Genomic DNA, 23997 nt, shown 5'->3' on the forward strand with positions numbered 1-23997 from the left:
ACAAAATATATATAATTCATGCAGTATGCATGAAAGTTACTGAAGGCGATACTGCCACCTACTGGCTGATGTTATGCATATGTTAATGTGTCATGTGGGCTGATATCCTGTAACTTCAGTAGTCCTACATATTTACACTATTGAAAAATCCTCTTTAACCCTATGAAGCCTTCTGTATCATATTTGATACACATAAGGCCTGTAAGTGATAAACATGATCAAAACTTTGCTGTACTCATATAATCTACTACATGCCTTCTGTCGTCTGATTGATAGTTTACACTTTGTAGGAAAATAAAGATCCTTTTATTATAATTGTATTAACGTCCACCTTAAGCTCGTTCTTTACTGATTTAATCTTTACTGATTTGTATCAATGATTTTACTGATTTTTGTAAGAAAAACTTGTATTTTGTGTCAGTAATATTTCAAGATTAACACTTAGAAAGCAAATTAGTTTTACTTGATTATCCGGACTTAATTTTTTTGAAAAATCACGAGTCTCAAATATGATTATCAGGCTTTTAAGTAAGGTTTATTTGTTCATCTCTCAATCATCACTGTATTGCATTATATGTTTTAAAACTACAGAGCTTTGATCATAAAACTAAGCATTTAAATATGATCTTACTAAGACATTACTAGCAGATATTGAGCGACGAATGATATTTATGTGCAGTTAATGTCAGTATCTGCTATACTGTTATAAAGATCTCATTCATTTACATTGAAAGCATCAGAATTTCATTTGACTTTTTGTCCATATAAATATCAGCATCTGCACCAAACTGCATATTTCACTCAGTTTTGGGCCTCAAGTTTCCTCCTCGAGTTTGAGCTCCATATTCCTCTTATATCACATGAGCCATGAAAGCCTGTGGATCAAATATATTTCAGAAAAGGAATCCTGACTGTTATTTGATTCAGGCTTTACAGGGTTAATAAGAAGTTTTCCCCTGTGTGTGTGTGTGTGTGTGTGTAGCTGTGGCGGGACAATCGTCCAGACTATCTGAATGTCCAGCTCTACCTCAGTAACACTCAGGGATTACAGGTGTGCACTTTCAGCTCATTTCTTTCAGCTATTTACTAATATTACCATCAATTATGCATTTTATAGCTCTTCTCATTTTTTTATTTTTATATTATAAATAGTTTCATTATCAGTTGCATTACTTCACCTTCTATCGTTATACTGAAGTTTGTCTTTCATTGTGTGTTTTGAAGAGCATTGGTGAGGAACGTTACCGTTTCTTGAGCTCCAGGCTTCGGATTGGTCGACCAAAGTGGAGCCTTCTTTTCCAGGAAATAGGGAGAGCCAATCAGATGTGAGTATGATCAATGCAGCTTGAAATAATGTATTTATGCGGGCCGTTTTAATGATTGCAATAATGAAAAATGATTGTGTGTGTGTGTGTGTCCTGCAGTAAACGAGTGGGGGTTTTCTGTTGCGGACCCAAAGGGATCTCGAAAGCGTTACACACTCTGTGCAATTCAAACCCACACTCAGGAACTGCCTTTGAGTACAACAAAGAGTCCTTCAGCTGAGCGAGCGCAAACTGACCAATTAATGAAGAGTGAGGACAAATGCAGATTCATCCTCGTCTACCAATCCTCGGACAACTATCCTGAGAGCCAGTAAACCGTGTAGCAAGAGGGAAAATGTGTTATTCAAGGAATATTTGTGATCCTGCATGTGGAGTTTGTCTACATGAAGCCTTAAAAACTCTTCTTCCCATATAAAATGGGTTAAAGAGGACTAGTTCACCCAAAGATGAGCATTCTGACATCGTTTACTCGCCCTCATGTCATTTCACACGTTTTATTGGCTTTTATTTGGGTGTATTTTATACCTTTACAAACACAAACTCGCACATAAACCATAAAGTATACATTCTCATTCATTTTAAATATTTATTTTGTATTTTGTACGGCACAATCGTTTTTTGCCATTTGTATTGTTCATATTTTATTATTAAGACTTTATTTGCTCGTGAAAGTGTCCCACATGAACTGCACTGTTACTGTAATAACACTGCCAAATAATTCATTTAATCACTGATTTGTATTTTTAATATTATTATGTATGCATATTAAATATAAAGATACTGTACAGTACGTTGAGTGTCACAGTGACGATTGCAGCACCATAAATCTCATTGGCTCACTAGAGATCAGGGACGAGACCAATACAAGCTCACTGCACAGTGTATACTGTGCACTGTTTATTAATTGCCATGTAAAACATAATGCATTATGCAACGATATGCATCTCGGAAATGAAAATGATTGTTTTGCAGTTTAAATCCAATTGTTTTAAAAACAAAAAACCCAAGGAGAAAAGGAGATTTGTGGAAGAAATTGCTTCGGGGTTTGTTCATCGCACTGGAAAGGAAAAGTAAAGCGCATTGCATTATGGGATGGATAGTTTAATCAGGATATTCTGGTTTTATAAGGCACATTTTGTGTACACTGCAATTGAAAACTTTGGGGTTAAGATCTTAGGATCTGTTTTTGACAGAAGTCTCTTCTTCTCGCCAATGCTGCATTTATTTGACCAAAAACAGTGAAATATAATCACAATTTAAAATAACTGTTTTCTATTTAAATATTTTAAAATGTAACCGAATAGAAAGTTCAAAAGAACAGCATTTATTAGAATTTTTTCAACATTATAAATATCTTTTCTGTCACTTTTGATCAATTTAAAGCATCCTTTCTGAATAAAAGTATCATTTCTTCTTTTGAACAGCACTGCACATTCTGCAAGATTAGTACGGCCTTGTGTGATTGTAAACGTAGCCCTTGTTGCATGAGTAAACCCGAGGTTTAGAGGCGAGAGCTGGTCTCGTGTGTCACATGACCGGGTTAACTGTCCGTTGTCCAGACATTCTAAAGCGCTTAGCATGAAAAACGCTTAACGTGGCTTAGTGTACTAAGTCAGTGTTATTAAAACACCAAACTCAGTAAACATCACACTAATAAAGTATACCATGTACAGAAAAATCGAAGAACCCAGAATATGAACGTGAATATATAACGTGGCTTAATGTAATAAGGCAGTGTTATTAAAGGTGCATCATGTAATATTCAGGAGGATCTGTTGACAGAAATGCAATATCATATACATAACTATGTTTCAGTGGTGTATAAAGACCTTAAATAATGAACCGTTATTCTTTGTAAAGAAACCTCACTGCTGAACTGGCTACTCTCTGCCGTCTCAGACGACGACATCACTTCCTGTCGGCCACCGTAACTTCTGTTGGGTGCAATTCGCAACCTCACCACTAGATGTCGCTAAAAATCACACATTGCACCTTTAAAAGATCAAACTCAGTAAAAACCTTATTAATAAACCATACTATGTACAAAAAAATCACATGAGCCCAGAATATGAACACAACACATTTAATTACATGTTAAGCATTTTCCTCCTATAAAAAAACGTTTAACATGTAATTAAATGCGTTGCGTTCCTATTCTGGGCTCATCTGAATTTTTGTACATAGTATGATTCATTAATTAGGTGTTTACTGAGTTTGGTCTTTTAATAACACTGTCGTTTTTTTCACGTTAAGCGTTTTTCTCGTTAAGCATTGTAGAACGTCCCCAGTTGTGTGTGTTTTCCCCGTCGCTACAGCGTGTCTGTCCTCGCTAACACACTCCGGTTCACAGTGTGGTCTGGTATGAAGCTGAACCCTCCTCTTCGCTGCTGTTCAGGAGCGGCTGTCTCTCCCCGTATCCCGACGCCTTTCGCCTCTTTGTCCGCCTGCGACTCGACACACCGATGATCGTAGCGATGATTCCCGCCACGACGGCCCCCAGGATCCCTGATGCCAGCAGCCAGCCCCAGATCTGCTGAGCTTGCTGAAGATACGGCGTCACAAACTCCTGCATGAACCGCTGACCTGCGACAGATTGAAGCGGATGAACACGAGGCTAACGGAGGTACCTGGATTTATGCTAATTAGAGCTGGGATCAAATATCCATTTCTTGATCAACCGATATCGATTCTAAAATCCTTCAATCAATCTTTAGTATATCTCTGCTGTGTTTTCAGTTGATGCGTGAACAAAACTTCACTAAACTTATTATCTTTAGGCTAGCGCACATCTCAGCTTTCAAATTCTGTCAATTTTATAATGAAATTCAAACAATAAATATCGCTGCCTTTGACGCTCTTTAATGTGTCGTGACAGATCGCTGTAGCCGCTTCATCATCTCTTACTCTTTACTACTAGTTACAGCATGAAATTAACACGAATGAACATCGGAAGGTATGTTGAGAGATACTTACTAAAATGTATCATGTCTCATGTAATCGCTTAATCAGTGTTTTAACCGCAGAAAGACCTCAGTAAAAGCTATTTATAGTTGGCTAGAAAAATAAACTAGAGAGGAGCATTTTGCTAAATAAATGCACTATATTACATATTCATTATATTTTTACCCTTAACCTGTTCTTTAATATAATACATTTGTAGAAATCGGCCATGAAAAAAAAGCCACTATTTAATTGTTTGTATTTCAAAAATGAATTGGAGTAGACATAATTATGTCACTCAGAAGTTATTATAGCTATAATTATAAAAACGGTCTTGTGTGCAGTTGAAATGTTTGTATACACATCAGTTGCGTAAACATGCTAAGTTGTCTAACTTAATTATGGCTGAACAGTCTTACTATTCAGATTCAATTTAGATCAATCTACCTTTTTATGCAACTGACTTAAAAAAAGTTATTACCAGTCTTATTTATATATAATATGAGTAACTTGTAAGACTAGTCTAAGCAGTTTATGCAACCACCATGTTGAGAAAAATGTACATGTACCTAATATATATCCTAATTAATCGATATCAAATCGAATTGAATTGTAATCAAATTGCAAACTTGTGAATTGAAATCGAATCGAATGGTGAAATGTGTGTTAACACTGATAACTCACTTGGGTCCAGTAAATATGCATATTCATATCCCAGGGCTTTAGTGGACAGGAAGTAATCTCCGTTTCTGTAGAGAGGGATGAAGGGGACCATGAAGTATCCGTCGTTGTGTCCGATCGGGGCGTTGGCGGTCGGGTAGTGTGTGCGGGGGGGCTGGTGTCTCCTCAGCCATTGCTCAAAGATGCTGAAACACAGAAGAACAACAGATGCAATCAGAACATCAACGGGAAACATCGTCCAGTTGTGGAGGACTATCATATTTGTGCTCATCATACCTGCAAATTCAGCACCTTTCGCTGTAATATATTTATATATATATTCTTTGAACAAATCATGCAGCACTGAACTGTAAATAAAAATACAACACTAAAAGTAAACTATTTCGTTATTTGTTTTACCAGCATGACATTTGACCATCAGAGAATTGTGAACATGCAAATATGTTGTAAATTAGTGAAATATAATTTAAAATCTGAAGGGCACTTCAAATAAATGTATTTAAGGTTAGAGGTATTATAGTTTAGCTGACAAAAAAAAAGTTTGTGAATCCCTGAATTAATATATATGATATTTACAAGTTTTATGATATGAGGCATCATTCTGGACTATTGCACAGTTTTATGGGTGAGTGATGCATCAAAACACCATTGAAATGTTGGCTGTTTATGCGAGTGTGCATGTGTGAGTGTTTGCGCTAGTGTGAGTGTGTGCGTGCACGAGTGTGAGTGTGTACGTGTATCCGAGTGTGTGAGTGTGTGTTTGTGTGTGTGTATCCGAGTGTGTGTTTGTGTGTGTATGCGAGTGTGTGTTTACGTGTGTGTGTGTGTGTGTATGCGAGTGTGTGAGTGTACGTGTTTGTGTGAGTCTTTGTGTGTGTTTGTGTGTGTGTGTTTGTTGTGTGTATGTATGTGTGTGTGTGTATGAGTGTACATGTTTGTGTGTGTGTATGCGAGTGTGTGTGTGAGTGTTTGAGTGTGTGTGTGTGTGCATGCATCTTACCTATCAATAAAGGCATGATGTAAAATAAAAATGGGGTCATTGGCGGAGCCCTGCACTGAAGACATGGACCCGTTCATGAAGACGTGTAGAGAGTTGTGCATCAAACTCCGGCCTGTGACTGCCAACCCCGTCTCAGGACTCGCGAAACCTGCACAGGGGAGACGTGTTCAGTGTGTACAGCCTGATGTGTTCATCTCTTCACACACTCCAAACACACTCACCCTCCAGCGTGTTCCTGAAGCTCATGTTGGCCTGTCGGTCCATCTGTCCCGTCTCGTACTGCGTCAGGCTCAGGACCGACTCCACGTCAGCGGAGCTGGGCAGCCGCGGGACACGGGTGCGGTCGTGGTTACCAGGGTTACGGAGTAACGGTCCCTCTGGCGACCCGTCACACAAAACCTCACGAAGGTTGTAGTCTTCGGGCTGAGAACAGATCACCTGCACAGGTATAGTGGACACTTATTAACGGGATACTTCACTGCTGGAAAGATGAATGTGTATTTAAATTGGGTCATTTATGTAGTAGAAATGTGAAATTATTTTAGAAGTTGGTGTCTTCTAGACTGAGAAAAGACAGAAAATGTATTTTTGGCTCATGTGGATGAAAGACTACAACTCCCAGAATGCACTTGCTTCGCTGCCCTATGAGGCCACTCCCAAGCCACGCCTACCGGTTACAGAGGGCAGTGTCTGAAGAAATGATACAGCTAGGCTACTAGTCGACTCGAAACTGAAAAGATGCCGTTTTATCGTGAGATCCCCCTATGGGCGGGTTGAAGACATGCGGGACGAGCTCCTCCTACTGGCTGGAGTCTCTCGCCTCTGGACAAAAAAGCCTCTGATGACGCTAAATGACGATTTTTGCGTCACCTGAGTTTTTTTTCCAGACACACAATACAGAAATCTCTCGTCTCAGGGGGACATGAGGGAGGGAAGCACGGTCATTCGAAAATACTACCGGGTTTCTACTGATACAAAGCTTAATGCTAATCGGTGAAGTATCCCTTTAAACACCAGAAGGCCTAAACTATATAGGGTTCAATGTGTGAATCTCAGGAACATGATTGGGCCATATTTTACCCGAAAATCAAAAGAAGTAATACTTTTATTCAGCAAGGATGCATTAAAATTGATCAAAAGTGACAGTAAAGATGTTTATAATGTTACAAAAGATTGTATTTCAAATAAATTCTGTTCGTTTGAACTTTCTATTCATCAAAGAATCCTTTAAAAATAAAGCAGCACAACTGTGTTCAACACTGATAATAATCAGAAATGTTTATTGAGCATCAAATCATCATATTATTCTGATTTCTGAAGGATCATGTGACACTGAAGACTGGAGTAATGATGCTGAGAATTCAGCTTTGATCACAGGAATAAATTACACTTTAACATATATTCACATAGAAAACAGCTATTTTAAATTGTAATAATATTTCACTGTTTTTACTGTATTTTTGATCATATAAATGCAGCCTTGGTGAGCAGAAGAGAAAAAAAAGTTTTTTTAAAACATATTTATTTAAAGGAACACTATGTAGCTTTTCAACCTTTATAATATATTTCCAAGACCCTTGTGATGGTACATCGACTTACAATAGGTTGAATGACACGTCTGCCATAGCCTGACGGGGTCTGTATCGCTTTTACTGGCACTACGTAACTTCGGGGTTCGGGTAGTAACCCGAGCACAAAAATAACTACAAAATTCGACTGCTTTACGGCATACGTCACTTCCCCCACCACTTCCTCAAATTTGGACGTGAGCGAGATACTGTCTATGGACGTGAGAGGCCAACCAGCACTTGTTTTCGGCTTTCGTGCGTATGTTTTTGTCATGGGGGCTGTTTACACCTGGCCACTTCATGCGTTTTCTCAGATCGGATAGCTATCCGATCGTGAAAAGACCAGGTGTAAATGTCCTCCGAAACGCATTCAAGACGGATTTGAATCCGATCGCTCAAACCACTTCAGGAGGAGGTCTGAGACGCATTTCAGACGAAACTGGACAAGTGTAAATGCATCTGGTTGTTGAAACCACATATGTAAATTGTACTCCTCACTGTAAAAAAAAAATTACATCCCCAAGTCAAAAATTTCAAGTGACCGATAACATCTAAATTTTTCAATTAGTCTGACGTATTATTTCTCATTGAGCCAATGTTAACAGACTATTGCAACAAGAATTTCACTTGGGCCAATTGAAAAATTTAGATGTTATCGGTCACTTGAAATTTTTGATTTGGGAGGGTTAGAAATTTTTTACAGTGCTCCAAAAATGTTAAAAAAATAAATACAAAAACGTGTGAGAGCGTGTTATAGTCTATATGTTATTGCCAGATATGACGACGCTACTGGAACACGCATCACCGCAGATGAGCAACTGAGCATAGTCATCAAGAGAACGTGCAAACTATCGCAAATCAAAGTGAAAGTAAGTCGCAGACGCTTAACACACAATCATCATCATTAAAAGTAAAGAAACAAAATGATCTTACCAGGGCTGTTACTGCTCTCTCTTATTGCGGTCTTTGATTTTGAAATTTTAGCTGATGATCAATAAAATGCAGCTCATATCTGTTGCTTTCGGTGATGTGCACTCCATTAAATCTGCATATAGCGCGAGAATTGAAGATCGGATTTAAATCCGTTTCGCAAAAACACATTTGTGACCAGGTGTAAATGGAATTGTTTTGATAAATCAGATAGCTATCCGATCTGAGAAAACACACGAAGTGGCCAGTAAATAAATCTCTTATTTGTAAACTTGTTTGCACTCTATGTTGTATGTTGTTGCGCTTGTAGTATGTCATTTTTTTACATGCTGTTCATTCATCCATTGTTGATAATTAGACCAGTCCAATAATTTGGGGGTATTTACGACAGTGCAAGTATTCCACAGCGACTCTAGGGGTCGCTGTTTGACAAAAACACAATTTCTCCACAGTGTGCCTTTAAGTTTTAAAACAATAAATAATGAAAATAAATATAATGAAAACATTACTTAGTAAATAGAAAATGTAATGAATAAAAATAGGACTATAAGGATTTGTTTCGCTGTGACATTATTTTCATGATAATTAAGATCAATTTCATTTTTGTCATCATTACAATATTGCAAATCAAACCAGTGCCTATTTTACTGTAAAAACATGGAGTTGAATGTGTTTGAAAGCCTGTGGTTTTCCCGAAGGTCATGAGGGAAACCTGGTCATCTCGATGACTAATGCTGCTCGTTTCTCACATGTTAATTGGATGGCGTCTCACCTCCTGCTGGTCAAAGAGGCGTACGAACGCCTACGCTCACAGAAGAAGAGGAGCGAGAGAGATGGAGGAAACACCAGGACGAGGAATTTGAGGGTTTTCTCGTGCAAAAAATCACTGCCATGATACTAGTGGATTATGGGTGTTTGCCAGGAACCACTAAAAGCCTGACAGAAGCCTTTAAGGCTCTATAAAGAAGCGTTGGCTCTTGTGAGCGGGTCAGTACTGGGGTTAATGGATGTTTTAGGGGCCAGACACACTCGTGACCCACTACACCCGAACTTCACCGTCAGGCGTTTCACAGCGTTGTGCTCGAGGCGGCGTCACACAATCACACCTTTATAAACACACAAGGGAATGTGTGACGTCAGAACCGCTCTAGATGGGTTCACAAACTAAAGTTATATGACCAAAGCCCAGTCACATGGGTAATGAGCTCTTTTCAGCGAATCACACTCTCTCTTTTGTTCCTATAGACCTGCTCTGAACATGTGGAGGATTATACAGAATGTAGATTCAATAAATAAGATATATTTTAAAATCCTTTATTGATCAGATTTAATGTATTTGTTTTTTTATTTGTTTATTACGCTACATTCTTTATAAACTGACAAAACAAGTATTGCAATTTGCAAATGTACTCCAAAAATCATTGCAATATTTTTTTTTAATTGAAACAAGATTTATTTTCAGTTGAGATTTATCTATTTATATATTTTTTATTTTAATAAATGTTTTTATTTAAATATATATATTTTTTTAATTATTATTAATCAGCATGCCACAATTTGAATGGAATTATAAATTCTGTAGTGTTTTTCCCGATGTAATCCATTATATCCGAGTACATTTCCTATAATATAATCTAAGAAAGAACTTACTCATAAATAATAGAGGGATAAGTTGAACAAAATGTATTTAATCTATTCATTTATTCATTTATTTATAAGGAAGCATGTAAAAAGGAAATTTTAACCTGAATGCATTTACTAAATTGTATATGGGTAATTATGGACTTTTTATATAAAAATGTCTTGAATCCTAAATATTTCTTTCAGATTTATTGCAATTTTAATTTAAATCATTTTTTTTTGTTTATTTATTTACATTTTTTCACTGTTCACTTCACTTTTCACAATCCTGAATCCTGAAAATAATATTACAGAGTATTATCTAGCCTCAGTTACATAATTTTCCCTTGTCTGAATGTAATACTTCCACTACGTTCACTCGTTTGCCCAAGAGCTACTATAAAACATGAAGATTTGGGGATTTTAGTTTAGTTTTGTGCGTCTGCAAGAGAAAACAAGCATTTGTGTAATTGGGTTTGCCAATTCCAACTGAATAAAACAAACATTACCAGAGGGATAAATGACTAAACTGTATCCTTGAGTGAGAATGTGAAGTGAATTTGTTTACATGTAAAAATTATGTAATTTTTTTCAAAACTTGCACCTTGGAACTTATTTCAAAGTTTGCGTTCTCGAGCCTCCAAACACTGTTGTCATGCAAATGAACGTCCAGAACGCATTCAAAGTTTTTTGTTTTCTGGTAAAACGGTGTCGTGTAAGTGCCAAATAAGTTAATAACTAATGATCTTTGCAATAGAAGTGAATCAATCAAAGCTTTAGCAGGACAATAACTTTATTCTAGATCTGCTGTAAAGCCAAATCAATCTCTGTTACTGTAATTTCCTATTATCACTGTAAAACTGCTTTGAAACAATCTATATTGTTAAAAGCGGTATATATAAATGAAGGTGACTTGACTTTAGGGCTGTGTAATGATTAATCGTGATTAATCGCATCCAAAATAAAAATTTGTGTTTACATAATATATGTGTGTGAACTGTGTATAATTATTTTGTATACATAAATATACACATATGCATGTATATATTTAAGAAATATTTGCCTGTATATATATTATATACAAATATAAATATTTTATATCTAAATAAAAAAAAAACTTAAATATATACATGCATGCATGTGTGTGCATTTATATACACAAAATAATTATACCCAGTAGACACACACACATATATATTATGTAAACACAATCTTTTATTTTGCATGCGATTAATCGTGATTAATTGCCGTGACTTTACCTTCCAGGAGGAGAACACCGAGGACGGGCTGATCAGGTTTGGGTTGAGAGGACTGCGCCCCCCCATCAGCTCGTCCACACACACCTGACAGTCCTGCGCGTCCCGCCAGTCCCAGTACGGGATGGTGAAGTTAAAGTCCCCGGTCAGCTTGCGGATCTCATGCTCCCAGAACAGCAGGTAAACCCGGTGCCAGGGCAGGAACGCGGCAGACTCGTGCGCAAAATCAATATCGGTCCACACGTTCCCGGGACCCCCGAGCAGCGTGTCATGGGACACGTAGTAATGCATCCACACGAACAAATCGTACACGCTGATGTTTGCAAACATGGGGGTCGAACCGTTGTTCATCTGCGCGTACGTGCCCGTCACGATCATGTAATCGGGGCTGATCGTGTTCTTCGCCAGGTTCAGGTACGAGATGAACCTCTGCCTTTCGGACACGGACAACTGGAAGATGTTCCTGCGGACGGACTCCCGTCTTTCCCCGCAATTCCCACCGAAGAACCCGAACTTGCACTCGCCGCAGTCGAAGCCCATGTAGTTGCCGGCGCAGCGGCAGGTTTGGTTGTAAAACACCAGAGGCCAGCGCTCACGGTCGTCCACGTCTGAGTGAGGGAACTGAGGCCCGTTGGGGACATCGGACACAGTGACGTCCTGGCAGAAGCCTCGACCCGAAAGCGATCCGCACACCGAACCATCGCCTGCCCAAACCGGACAGCAGCGCTTGCTCTGCAGGACGTCCCGTGAAGTGCAAGGCCGAGGAAACTGCTGGAGAGACTGACCGAAGAGCTGAATGAAGAAGAACACGAGCAGAGCGAGAGACATGATGAGCTTCATAAAGAGAGTGAGACACGTTAGACACGGAGATCTTCATCCAGCTCTCTTTCTCTTTACACACTCCCTCCTTCACACACACACAGCGTATCACATGCTAGGGATGAAAGCGGTGACCCCCGCTCGCGTTTAGTCTCGGGACTCTGTGGAATGCTTGCGCTCGAGTCGAGCGTGAGATCTGTTCATTTACAATACGGGAAGGAACTCCTTTCATGAAAGATCATTCATTTTAATTCAATTAGGAGCTGAAATGAGCAAAGTCAACACAGTTTGTAAGGGTTTGCTTTTGCGTTTACGCCAACAACCTGTTGGTGTGTAATTGAGTTGGAAATCAAGCTCGTTTTATGCATTATATAACCATCAAATGTTAGCAAGTTTAAATGCGTATTTGACTTCAATTCTTATGTAATTGTCATATAAACTACTATTCAAAAGTTTGGGGTCAGTAAGATTTGAAGTCTCTTCTGCTCACCAAGGCTTCATTTATCTGATCAAAAATACAGTAAAAACTGTGAAATATTATTACAATTTAAAATAACGGTTTTCTATTTGAATATAATCTAAAATGTAATTTATTCCATTGATCAAAGCTGAATTTCCAGCATCATTACTCCAGTCTTCAGTGTCACATGATCCTTCAGAAATCAGTCTAATATGATGATTTGCTGATCAAGAAACATTTATGATTATTATCAATGTTGAAAACAGTTGTGCTGATCATATTTTTGTGGAAAACGTGATGCTTTCTTCAGGATTGAAGCATGGAAAGTTCAAATGAGCAGCATTTATTTGAAATTGAAATTATAAATGTCTTTACTGACACTTTTGATTAGCCTAATTGAATGCATCCTTGCTTAAAGTCTTACTGAGCCCAAACTTTTGAACAGCCGTTTATTGGTCGCAAAAGCATTGATTTTTCTATTTATTTATTTATTCTCATTTTGTTTTATTCATATTTGCTCATGGCCACATCCATATTTAGTTCTTTATGCAAAAGCACATTTATTTAGTGGTAATTCAGTGGTATGGACTGATTACCATATTAATGTACCATGGTTTTAGTTTGTTGGTTTTATTAGACACTTTTTTTATCTTAAGCGGCTTACAAATTTGAACTCAATTTCATTTTATATTGCGCTTCGGAAAAAACATATTGAAAAAACATATTGTTCCAATGTACAAGGACACCATGTCCGAAATCTGTCATCTTGCTGCATTATTCAGACAAGTACTTTTAAAGCACTTTTTGTTTCATCTTCCCTCTGTTATGTTTTCAGGCTTATATGTGTGTGTCATATGTTTTATCATGTGCCGTTCGGGGAAGCTGCACATATAGTGCTCTTAGCTTTCTCAAATCATAAGCCCGTCACATGTTGGCGTATTGGGCACGAGGTCCAGATAATCCAGCGCGCAAAAGAGGAATGAGCGTCACAGGATTACTGCAGCCCCGGGCTCTCTCTCTCTCTCTCTCTCTCTCTCTCTCTCTCGCTCTCTCTCTCTCTCTCTCTCTCTCTCTACAGTCTGGCTTCATCACACACAATCATATGGTTTGTGCATTTCATCCATAATGCAAAGAGTGGCCCATAAAAGTGTTTAGCCACTTAAAAATGTCTGAAAGCAATTGCATTTGATGAGAAGATATCCAGACTGGCTTTCGTTCTAAAGAAAGCTTTTCAAGGCAAATATAATAGGATTGTTAGATTCAACAAAACATTGCATTTAGACACTGTGGTTGTGAAATTAAATTGAGTGGTTCGCTCTGATGACACTTGCTTTGATATTTTGTCTGGAATACACGGATATTCAAGTCACTTAAGTGTAAACCCTTTTTAAAGCCACTTTAATGCATCTCATTAAAGGCTTGTTCACACCAATGCTGATAACTATAATGATAACCATAAAGATATAGTTATTAAAATCGTTCTCAATATAAAAGAATAGGAGAGTTCACATCGCAGATATAAACGATAACAGCAGAGAAACGATATTGTTGAAATCATTTTTTTTCCAGCTGATAAAAACTTTGACAGCCAATCAGAATCCATCATGCTTTAAAGGGATAGTTCACTCAAAAAAATTAAATACTGTCATTCACTTACGTTTGAGCATCAGCAAGATCCAATGAGGTTCATTCTCGTGTTACGCAGCACATTTGAGCTTCTGTTTATGTTCGCTGATCAATGTTTTTATGAATAAAAGCCTAAACTAAATTTGTTAATCATATAAAGCAAATGAGTCTCTTCAGAAAATTTGGACTAAATCGCTGAATTCATATGGATTAGTTTTACCATCTCTTTATGAACTTTTTGAAGCCTCAAAGTGTAGCAGTCAATGGAGGGACAGAAATCTCTCAGATTTCATCAAAAAGATCTTAATTTGTGTTCTGAAGATGAACGAAAGTCTTACGGGTTTGGAACAACATTAGTGAGTAATAAATTACGGAATTTTAATTTTTTGGGTGAACTATCCCTTTTAAGAACTTGAGCATTAAAGCATCAGACAAAAAAACTGCAGCATGCTTAGAATAACCAGAACAATATTGTCCGCCGGTGTGACGCTAATATAGTTATCTTTATAGCGATCGTTCTTGTTATGATTCACATAAACGTTGCTCTATATTGACTGAAATGTAGATGTTATTAGAGGATGAAACCACTGTTCTCTTGCATCATTTAGCCTATATTCACACAAACTTATTTCAGATTCAATGAAGGTAGTTTTTATGGAAAGTTTTGGTGCATCTTAGCATGATAAATCCAGATATATTTGACTGTGTACTAGTTTAAATATAACATCATTATTGGCCCGCTGTCTGACTGCAAACAGTACTTCACAAGCACTGAATCTGACTTTAATACCACAGGTGGTCTACAGAGGGCAGTGTGAGCTGAACTTCAGCCAGTCACCGCTGGATTAAACTCCAGATACTCACTGAATGAGGCTGTTGACGCCATAGATATCAAATATAAACGCTAGATGTCTCGTGTGCGCTGTTGGCCAATGGAGGTCGACGTCCGCACGTGGCGGCCATCTTGCCACAGTGTGCTCGCTCACTCATTAATGGTGCATGTACTTTTAAATAACCATAACTTGCTCAGTTTTCAACCGATTTTCAAACGGTTTGGTTTGTTATAAACGTCAGAGATGTAGTTATGACACTGCATACATATGAATAATTATAACATACATGTTCAAGCATTCGGAACTATAGCCACGTTAATAACGTTTGTAAGAAACCAAACCGTTTGTAAATCCGTCAAGATTTGTGTGCGTGCAGATCACTCACTTTACAAGCCTGCCTGTGACAAGATGGCCGAACGGTGATGCCGGAAGTGACTGTGCCATAAGACATCTAGCGTTTATATATGATATCTATGGTTGACGCTCTGTTCTCCTCAGTTATTCTTCTCCTCTGTTCTTCTGTAGACTCATCTCTTCGAGACGGGACACTTCAGAGCTCACAGTTCCTGCCATGGGCTTTTGCTTGACCTCGGTATGGTGATTCAGTTTATATAGGCTGGTAAAATACAAAACAAATGTGTCAAATAGGACACAGTGGAAACTGCAGGTTATAAAAGGCTTTAAAGTCCCCCTGTGGTGAAAATCAAGCTTTTAATGTTGTTTATGTCTATGTGGTGTTTTTAATATGCTTTAAGACAAATCATGTAAAAATTACTACCATTGCTGAGTATTTTCTCCTTAAAACTGCAGTGAATCAAAGACAGTCTCAAAAACATGGTTTGAAATCGCTGGTGTTTCTGATGTCACAAACTACCTTGTAACCAATCAGATCAACGTGTGATCGTCAACAAGTGGATCTCTGAGCTGGAGTGAGTGAGTGGAGGCGGGGCTCATTTGCATATTCATAGAACCACGTATACTAAATGAGGCAAGGGTGTCGAGTTACATTCAAGCTATTTTAAGGCGTGAAGAAATTTCCTTTTTTCTAAGGAAAAAAACACTTATATGTAACTTCGTTGATCAAAGATGAGTTTTAAGGGATAAAATAATTGACTATGGTGGGACTTTAACTGAAGGGGCAAGACCGGGGCTAGTTGTCACACTTTCTACTATACACTATCATTCAAAAGTATGTTTTACTTTGTATGTTTTATATATTTTTTTTAAGAAATCAATACTTTTATTCATTTAAGATGCCTTGAATTGATTACAAATGACAGTAAAGACATTTATAATGTTTCTATTTCAAATAAATGCTGTTCTTTTGAACTTTGAACTTCAGCAAAGAATCACTGTTTCGACAAAAATATGAAGCAGCACAACAGTTTTCAACACTGATAATAATCAGAAATGTTTCTTGAGCAGCAAATCATCATATTATACTGATTTCTGTGACACTGAAGACTGGAGTAATGATGCTGAAAATTCAGCTTTGATCACAGGAATAAATTACATTTTAACATATATTGCCATAGAAAACAGTTATTTTAAATTGTAATAATATTTCACTGTTTTTACAGTATTTTTGCATGAAAAAAATCTCACCAACCCCAAACAGTGTATTTTCTCAGGAAAGGTTTAATTTTGAAAGTTAATATAGTATAGACCTTGATTAGCTAGGTCAAGATGTTTGATAAGTCGGTCTCCGGAAATAGGGTTTAATTCTCCTTGAAATGAAGACCGTTTTAAACTAGGTGTTAGAAAGCCCCCTTTTTAATGCAACTAAAATCCATACAGTTACTTCCCCCGAAAAGAGGGGAAATAAAATAATAAAATAATAATTCTGCCATTGAGTGAGTGTTTAGACAGAAGAGCATCATCTACTCCACAGCCATCACTTATTGGTAGAGGCATTTCAGACACAGGAATCTTTATATATCATCAGTGTTTCTATGGCAACAGAGATTATGTCAATGTCATTTTGAGACACCATCGAATAATTGATTTACTGTCATTTTTATGGGTTTTGTTATATTTGTAGAAAGATAATCCCTCTCGGCACACGCCGCCCACTCACAACATCTCCGCTGTCCTTCACTTCACGAGCACTGAGGCTTCGGTCTTTCACACATATTTACAAGTCAAACCACAGAGCCAACAATAATGAATGTAGGGAATTGATTTTTATCCATCAGGAACAGATTGGATTGTGAACCATTGCCATTTCAGTAACATGATGTTGGAGGGGAGAGATCACGAAGTAAGAAGGATTGTGACGTCATCTGAAAACATCTTCTTTTGTGGTTTGTTTCATCTAACTAAAGTATCTTGTGATTAGTATTATTTTAGTATTATTTACTATACCATTATAGTATTTATTCATATTTTGAATTAGCTTTATTTTTTATGTTTTCAGTTTTCATTAAAATTTTTGTTTCATTTAATTTAAGTTTTAGTCATTTTTGTAAGTGCTTTTTTATTACTTTTTGCTTTTTTTAAAAAAGCGGTACTTAAAAATCTAAATGTTTAATTAACAAACTCAATTAAACAAAGTTTTTCATTTGACAAAATGCTTTTTAATAGTGTTAGTTTTAGTTAAAGTCCCCCTGTAGTCAATCATTTTAGCCCTTAAAACTCATCTTTGATCACAAAATAACATTTAATTAAATTCTTCATGCCTTAAAATAGCTTGAATATAACGATGAGTTGACGATCACACGTTGATCTGATTGATTACAAGGTAGTTTGTGACGTCAGAAACACCAGCGACTTCAAATGGTGTTGACTAATGCATTTACACATGGTTTGTCTTAACGCATATTAAACACACCACATAGACGTATAAACAATATTAAAAACTTGATTTTCACCAAAGGGTGAATTTAATAATAACAACACTGACTATGATATATTTGTGATATGTAAATATATAATGAAGTGGTAAATAATAACAATAGTTGTCATGCTTTGTCAGCATACCATCTGATAATGTTCGTACCAGTATTTAAATTAGTAGCTGACATGTTTTTTTTTGTTTTTGTTTTTTTTTCACGATTTTGATTACAACTAAACAAAATATATTTATTCCTAGAGGTTCTGACAAAATGTTAATTGCTGCAGTCAATTTAAAAATGTTTAATTAATTTGAATGATTATTTTAAAAAATCGGGTTGAGTGAATGATTCAATGACTCACTCATAAAAGCGTTTTTGAACGAATCTCTTCGATTCAATGACAAATACAGTTTTTAACAGTCACATGTACTGACGTAACAGTCACTTGTCACCACTTACTGGCGTAACAATGCAGTCGATACAATCAAAGCACCAAGTTACTTTCAATAGCTGATTAACTGTATTTTGATCGCTTCTGCCCTTACAGAAAAATCACATGAACTTCACATGTGCAAAAACTCATGTGGCCACATGCACATGTGATTTTGCACATGTGAAATTTAACATGTAAAAACATGTGATTTGCACATGTGAAATATGTGGATCACATGTGAAACATGTGTTTTGCACATGGGAAATGTGTGCTTTTGGAACATTTACACGTGATTACATGTGAAATTCATGTGTTTTTTCTGTAAGGGTGTAGACATCAGTGTTTAAATCCGAACTATTAACTTTTAATCCAGTACTTCTGTGATAATTTGAATATTTTTAACACAAATAGCCTAACAATACTGGTTGGTTGAAAAACCTGTTTGTGAAGCTGCTTAATACCTATGATAATTATAATTTTTTTTTAAATTAAATTATAATATTTAAATATATGATAAATGCTTTCTCTGGCTCGGCAGCATGCAGTGCAAAAGCACACAGTACAATCGTTGTCATTTACGAAGAAGATCTTGTGGGTGTTTCAATCAAGTTCGCGATCTTTTAACGATTAATCATGCAGTGCTATCCTTAATATGTGATTACTGTTGCCATGGTTACTTCAAATTGACCCTTCGCAGATCTGACCAATCCGCCATTTTTGTCCGACAAAGCAGTCAGGAGAGTTAGTAAATTAAAGGTATAGCGGAGGATTTTTTACTTCCGGGTGGATTCCCTATACTATTGGTCCTCCTAATTGTCAATCATTCTGGTGAATCAATCAAACTTTTCAAAAAGTGGAGAGGGCGGGTCTTATCTAAAATTCGGAAAGATCCTCCGCTATACCTTTAACGTTGGAGGATTTGAACTTGAAAAACGGAGTGTACTTGTCTTTCCGCGGTTAAAACAACATTCCTTATTATGTTCTTTCATGTTTATTTGATGTTAAATGAACTAAAAGGAAGAGATGATCGGTTAACGAGCAGCTTTAACTGATCTACAGCGATCTGTCAGACACATTAAAGTGCCACAAAACGGTATTTATTGTTTAAATTTCTTTAAAAAATTACCAATTTTTAAAGTTGAGACTTTGTTTCATATCAAAGGTAACCTACCTGGTCTGTCCTGTCTGTCAGCGCGTTGACAGTGTCCTCTCTGCTCCGAGATGTATTTCACTGCGTGAGAACATGAGGCGTGAGAGCGGCGTGGCTTGTCGGACATAGCAACTGTAACTAAAGGGGCGGGACTTTGGGTCAATTAAATGTGCACTCTGACTAAGTTTGACTTTTGTCATTTCTGAAACTTTGCTGTTGAGAAGAAAATAGAATACTTGCTTTTAAATAACACATTTTGGAGGGGGTCTCAAGCCCTAAAGATGGGGGTTCAGACCCTTTCTAAAACCCTCTAGAATTCACAGGCTTTAATGCGACTCCATCAGACTGAGTCACTCTCACACCAGTTCAAGCCGCTCTTCCCACGCGCGAGTGTGTGTGTGTGTGTTTGTGTTTGTGTGCGGGAGTTAAAGAGGAATTCAGGAAGCTGACATGTCCTTATGAATGACTTCTGTGTACAAGTGTGTGTGTGCACGCGCTTGTGTCCGGGACTTGTTTGAACTTGAGTGTTTGACTATTCTGCAGTTTGCTTGTCTTAATCTGTGTGTGTATTCTTGCATGTGCGTGAGGACTCAATTACACACTTGAGCCGCTGATTACTCGTCATTACGCCTTTAAGAGCGATTGGGGGGGGTTGCCATAGTAACCTGACCCCTGAAGCCATTGAACAATTACTCTTGTACTTTCTAAGAAGCATTTAGGAAGCTTTCCAGCATCTGAGCGTAATTTATTACAAGCCTACACTCCGCGGTCTCAATCATGCTAATTCTATAATTAACAAGCATAATGCTATTAGCAGCATTCCAGCGCTGTTGCTGCATCTCTGAGCGTTTGGATGAACAAGCATCGTTCAACTGAACCGACTCACTGATGGATCACATGATTCACATTTGACAACGGTTTGGTTTTGCACGGTCTTAGTATTGATAGGCTGATAGGTTTAATAATTGATAACTGCTTGGGTGATTAACAAAAGTGGTAGTTCCAAGGGTCTTGCTTCTAAAATAATCTTAATAATGTGTAAAATAATGTTTTTTTTAAATAAAAAGTATAATATAATCTGCTTAATTCAATTGTATTTTTGTCACATTTTACATCTAGTAATTGTTTTACTCAAAGTTGTAAAGCCTTTTTTCAAGATTTACGCATTTCAATTAATAGTAAAATTCCATCAAATTTAATTGAATAATCCTTACATATTATGAATTAAGAATTTTAAATGGGAAAAAAAACTAGAGCTTATTAAAACATTTTGTATAAATCTTAAACTTATATATTTTTTTATTTTTTTTATTTTAACAAACTGAATGGCCCATTCTCTTGTTCCATTAAAATTTATAGAGTAGGTGTAGCCTATTTTGGAAAGTCAATGTCTGTTCAGACACACTTTAAAGTCTTTTCTAAGAACACTTAAACATTTCCACTATTGTTGCTTTGGAAAAACAGACAGAAGTTAAGCATAAAACAGAAAAACAGAAGTTAATTTAACATGTTCTGACCTTTTATGACAACATGCTCCAACAGCATCATAATGGGAAGCTGCCATTAAATAGCATATTATAGGCTGTTTAATGGCTTTACTGCTAAATTTAAAGATAAAATAATTCATGAAACAGCAAAGATCTTTAAGACACCATGTCATACCATTGTTTTGGCCAACAGATTATGCAATTAATAACTGTATGAATTCCAAAATGTTTGTGACAACCTGCCCCAACCTAAATACAGTTCGACCTTTCTGCTACTGAATCACCCTTCATTAGTATAACCTTGTATTTCAGAGTATTTTTATAGTCACTGAGCTATAGTCCCGACAGATCTACAATACACATTTAGCCTATATGAAAACAATCAAATACATATGAAAAAATACATCTGCATTGTACCAGCCCTCTAAGCTTATGGCTTCACTTTTTGCTTTTGTTGGGGGAGATTTGAAAGCTGGTTATGTTTAGCGTGGGTTTAATATTCAGCATATTGTTTATTTGTTTCTAGATGTTTGCATATGAATATGTGAGCAGATTTTCCGCTGTAATCCATCTTTTGGTGGGCTCACTAAACGCCACCTTAGACATTTAAGAGACATACTATGCAACATTGTGAGATTGAGAAGATTACCTGAGCTGTAGTTGGTCAAAGTGATGCTAGCAGCACTAACTCGCCTAAACCAGCCTAGACTAGCATGGGGATTCATGTTCTTCTCAGCAAGAAAGCGAAAACGAGAGGCTGTAAATAACGTCTTTTAGTCTGTCTGTATGTGAAATTCAGTGAGACAGCCTATATAGAGAGATTTACGAGAAAGGCTATCTGTTTTGTGGTAAACCTCACAGGACCTTTTTAATGGCCGTTAATCCCGCGCGCAGTTGGCGGGCACATTTAATCCCGCGCGAAACCCAAAGCCACTTTGGCTAAAAAGCCCCATCCTGTACACACCCCACCGCTTTATCCACTTGTGCCCGCTCATATGAGGATGATACACAGTTAGTCTAGCACAAGTGTTACACACGACACGAGATATCACTCGGAGATTCGCGTCGTTTTGTGTGTTTAAACTGTCACGTGAAAACGAGCGGGAAATGAAGCCGCGGTTGTTTTTCGCCGATGCAGCTGAGATTTACCGGTTGCCATGGTAAAAAGTGGATTAATCGAAGTGATGCTTTCTTCCAGATCGAGAGGATGTTTTCGCAACATCAAGCTGGCTTGAAATAGACCCCAGAAAATAAATTTGAAGGTAATATAAGTCACTTAATTCAAACTTTTGCTATAGTGTATTCTTGTAGCCGTATAGCAAAGGTTAAGTAGGCTATTCTCACATGTAGGTCTATAGAGTAAAAAAATACTTTCAGGCATAACTAATAATGTGTGTGTGTGTAGCCTATATATATATCGACAGAAACATTTAATTTTTTTATTCATAATTTGGCAGGGCAAGTAATTAAGTTTAATTATATGTTTAATCATTGGTCTTTCTTGGTAATTATCTTATCGGACTGAAAATTGTATGGCTTTAGGCTATAGTGAATGTTATCGAAACCAACCCAATCATAATACAGTAGGCTATTTTTTTGTTTATTTCACACATTAGGCTACCTTTTCTGAATCCCATCACTCTTCCTGCCAGTTAAAATTTAACCCTTTTTTATGTTATTGTCTCCTGAGAAAATCTGATAATGTGCACGTATTAAAGGGGTTGTTCTTAAAAAAAAATCTGTTATTTATTCAGTGCTCATGTCGTTCCAAACCTCACTTATTTTCCGTGTGACGCAAAAGAAGAAATTTCGAAAACACCCCATGGTTCTTCAAAACATCTTCTTTTATGTTCCACAGAAGCAAGTAAATCATACAGATTTGGACATGAACATGAGTAAACAGTTACAAAATGCTCATTTCTGGATAAATCATCCCTTTAATTTTGCAACAACAAAATTCTGTTAATTTTCCATCACACTACCTCCTTATTCACATCGATGTTAATTCAGACTGTATCTGATCTTTCCAGCTTTAAATCCACTGGATTAATCAAACATCATTCCTTAGACTTTCAGTCCAGAATACTAAAGTGCCACAAGGTGGTGGTCTTCTGCTGGTCGGTGTCTGTTTGAGGCGGGGTACCCCAAGGGATTGATGTGGGGCCCCTCACATTTTAAAAATCATTTGTGATCTTGCTCCCACAAATGAAGCTCCAAAACAAAACAAAAAAATGATGATTGGATATTGACAACATTATCATTCACATGCAGACACCCTGTTCAACACCTGCGCTCGAGCTTTCAAAAACAGCAGAAAAGCATCCAAATCAACGGTCGGTGAGTCACTTACCCCTTAAAATCTCACGTTTAAACATGCAATGATAAAATAATCAGCAGTTGACGTGATTTCGTTTAGAGGAGAAGCTCGGGTTTGCAGGTGCCACGGCCGGTTGGATGCAGCCAGTCTCGGGGTTCACGGGTGGGAGGGGTTGAGTCGCGGACTGGGATGTGTGTGCCTGATCGCGCTTCGGCAGTGTTAGTGCGTGACAAGAAGACGAGACGACACTACAGCTGTGGCTCTCCGGTGCCCCGCCGTTTACTGGGCAACCGACCCCCAAATCTCCGACGGATCACCTGTGGGAAGCACGCGCCATCAGTGACCTTAGAGAATTGAGGCGCGGGGCAGGTAAGAAGGACCGTCACCAAAACATCAACCTGTGCGCGGACACACACTCTCCGCGTGAGTTTGGGTCTGTGGAAGCGGTGATGTTCTGGAATTAGGAACGCTCTCTCTCTCTCTCTCTCTCTCTCTCTCTCTCTCTCTCTCTGCAGATTATCGACCGAGCGCGAGCATCTCAGTTGCATGGGTAACAGCATGACTTATTGGGAATCCATTACGTGCAATTTCATTTGCATTGCACATGTACGCAGTTCTATATGACCTATTAAGTATGGCATATTTGCAGTGTTAAATATGCAATATCTATCGGACGTTTTAAAGCCTGAGGGGTTGTTTATTTGACTGTGAGCACATG

General features: G+C 37.6%; 2 protein-coding genes across 3 annotated transcripts in view; one reads left to right on the top strand and one right to left on the bottom strand.

Annotated features, from left to right (window-relative positions):
• Positions 1-2114, top strand: part of nox4 (NADPH oxidase 4) — a 19453-nt gene extending 17339 nt beyond the window's left edge. Inside the window, exons 17-19 of the mRNA XM_084126385.1 lie at positions 983-1051; positions 1225-1325; positions 1425-2114. Coding sequence (XP_083982511.1) covers positions 983-1051; positions 1225-1325; positions 1425-1545 — 291 coding nt within the window. The 3' untranslated portion in view covers positions 1546-2114. The remainder of the gene's footprint in view (positions 1-982; positions 1052-1224; positions 1326-1424) is intronic.
• Positions 2115-2189: 75 nt separating this feature from the next.
• On the bottom strand, positions 2190-23595 carry tyr (tyrosinase). 2 transcript variants are annotated; one of them, XM_084126387.1, is made up of 6 exons: positions 23313-23595; positions 11324-12112; positions 6168-6384; positions 5947-6094; positions 4950-5131; positions 2190-3908 (listed from the first exon to the last, which is right to left on the bottom strand). In XM_084126387.1, the coding sequence occupies exons 2-6, from the start codon at positions 11858-11860 to the stop codon at positions 3670-3672; spliced, it is 1323 nt and encodes a 440-aa protein (XP_083982513.1). In that variant the 5' UTR covers positions 11861-12112; positions 23313-23595; the 3' UTR covers positions 2190-3669. The 2 variants fall into 2 exon arrangements, with proteins under 2 accessions (XP_083982513.1, XP_083982512.1); XM_084126386.1 differs by lacking the exon at positions 23313-23595 and having other exon boundaries at positions 11324-12309.
• Positions 23596-23997: the final 402 nt, after the last annotated feature.

This window comes from Abramis brama (genome assembly GCF_963993115.1).
Source record: "Abramis brama genome assembly, chromosome: 10".
NCBI classification, from domain to species: domain Eukaryota; kingdom Metazoa; phylum Chordata; class Actinopteri; order Cypriniformes; family Leuciscidae; genus Abramis; species Abramis brama.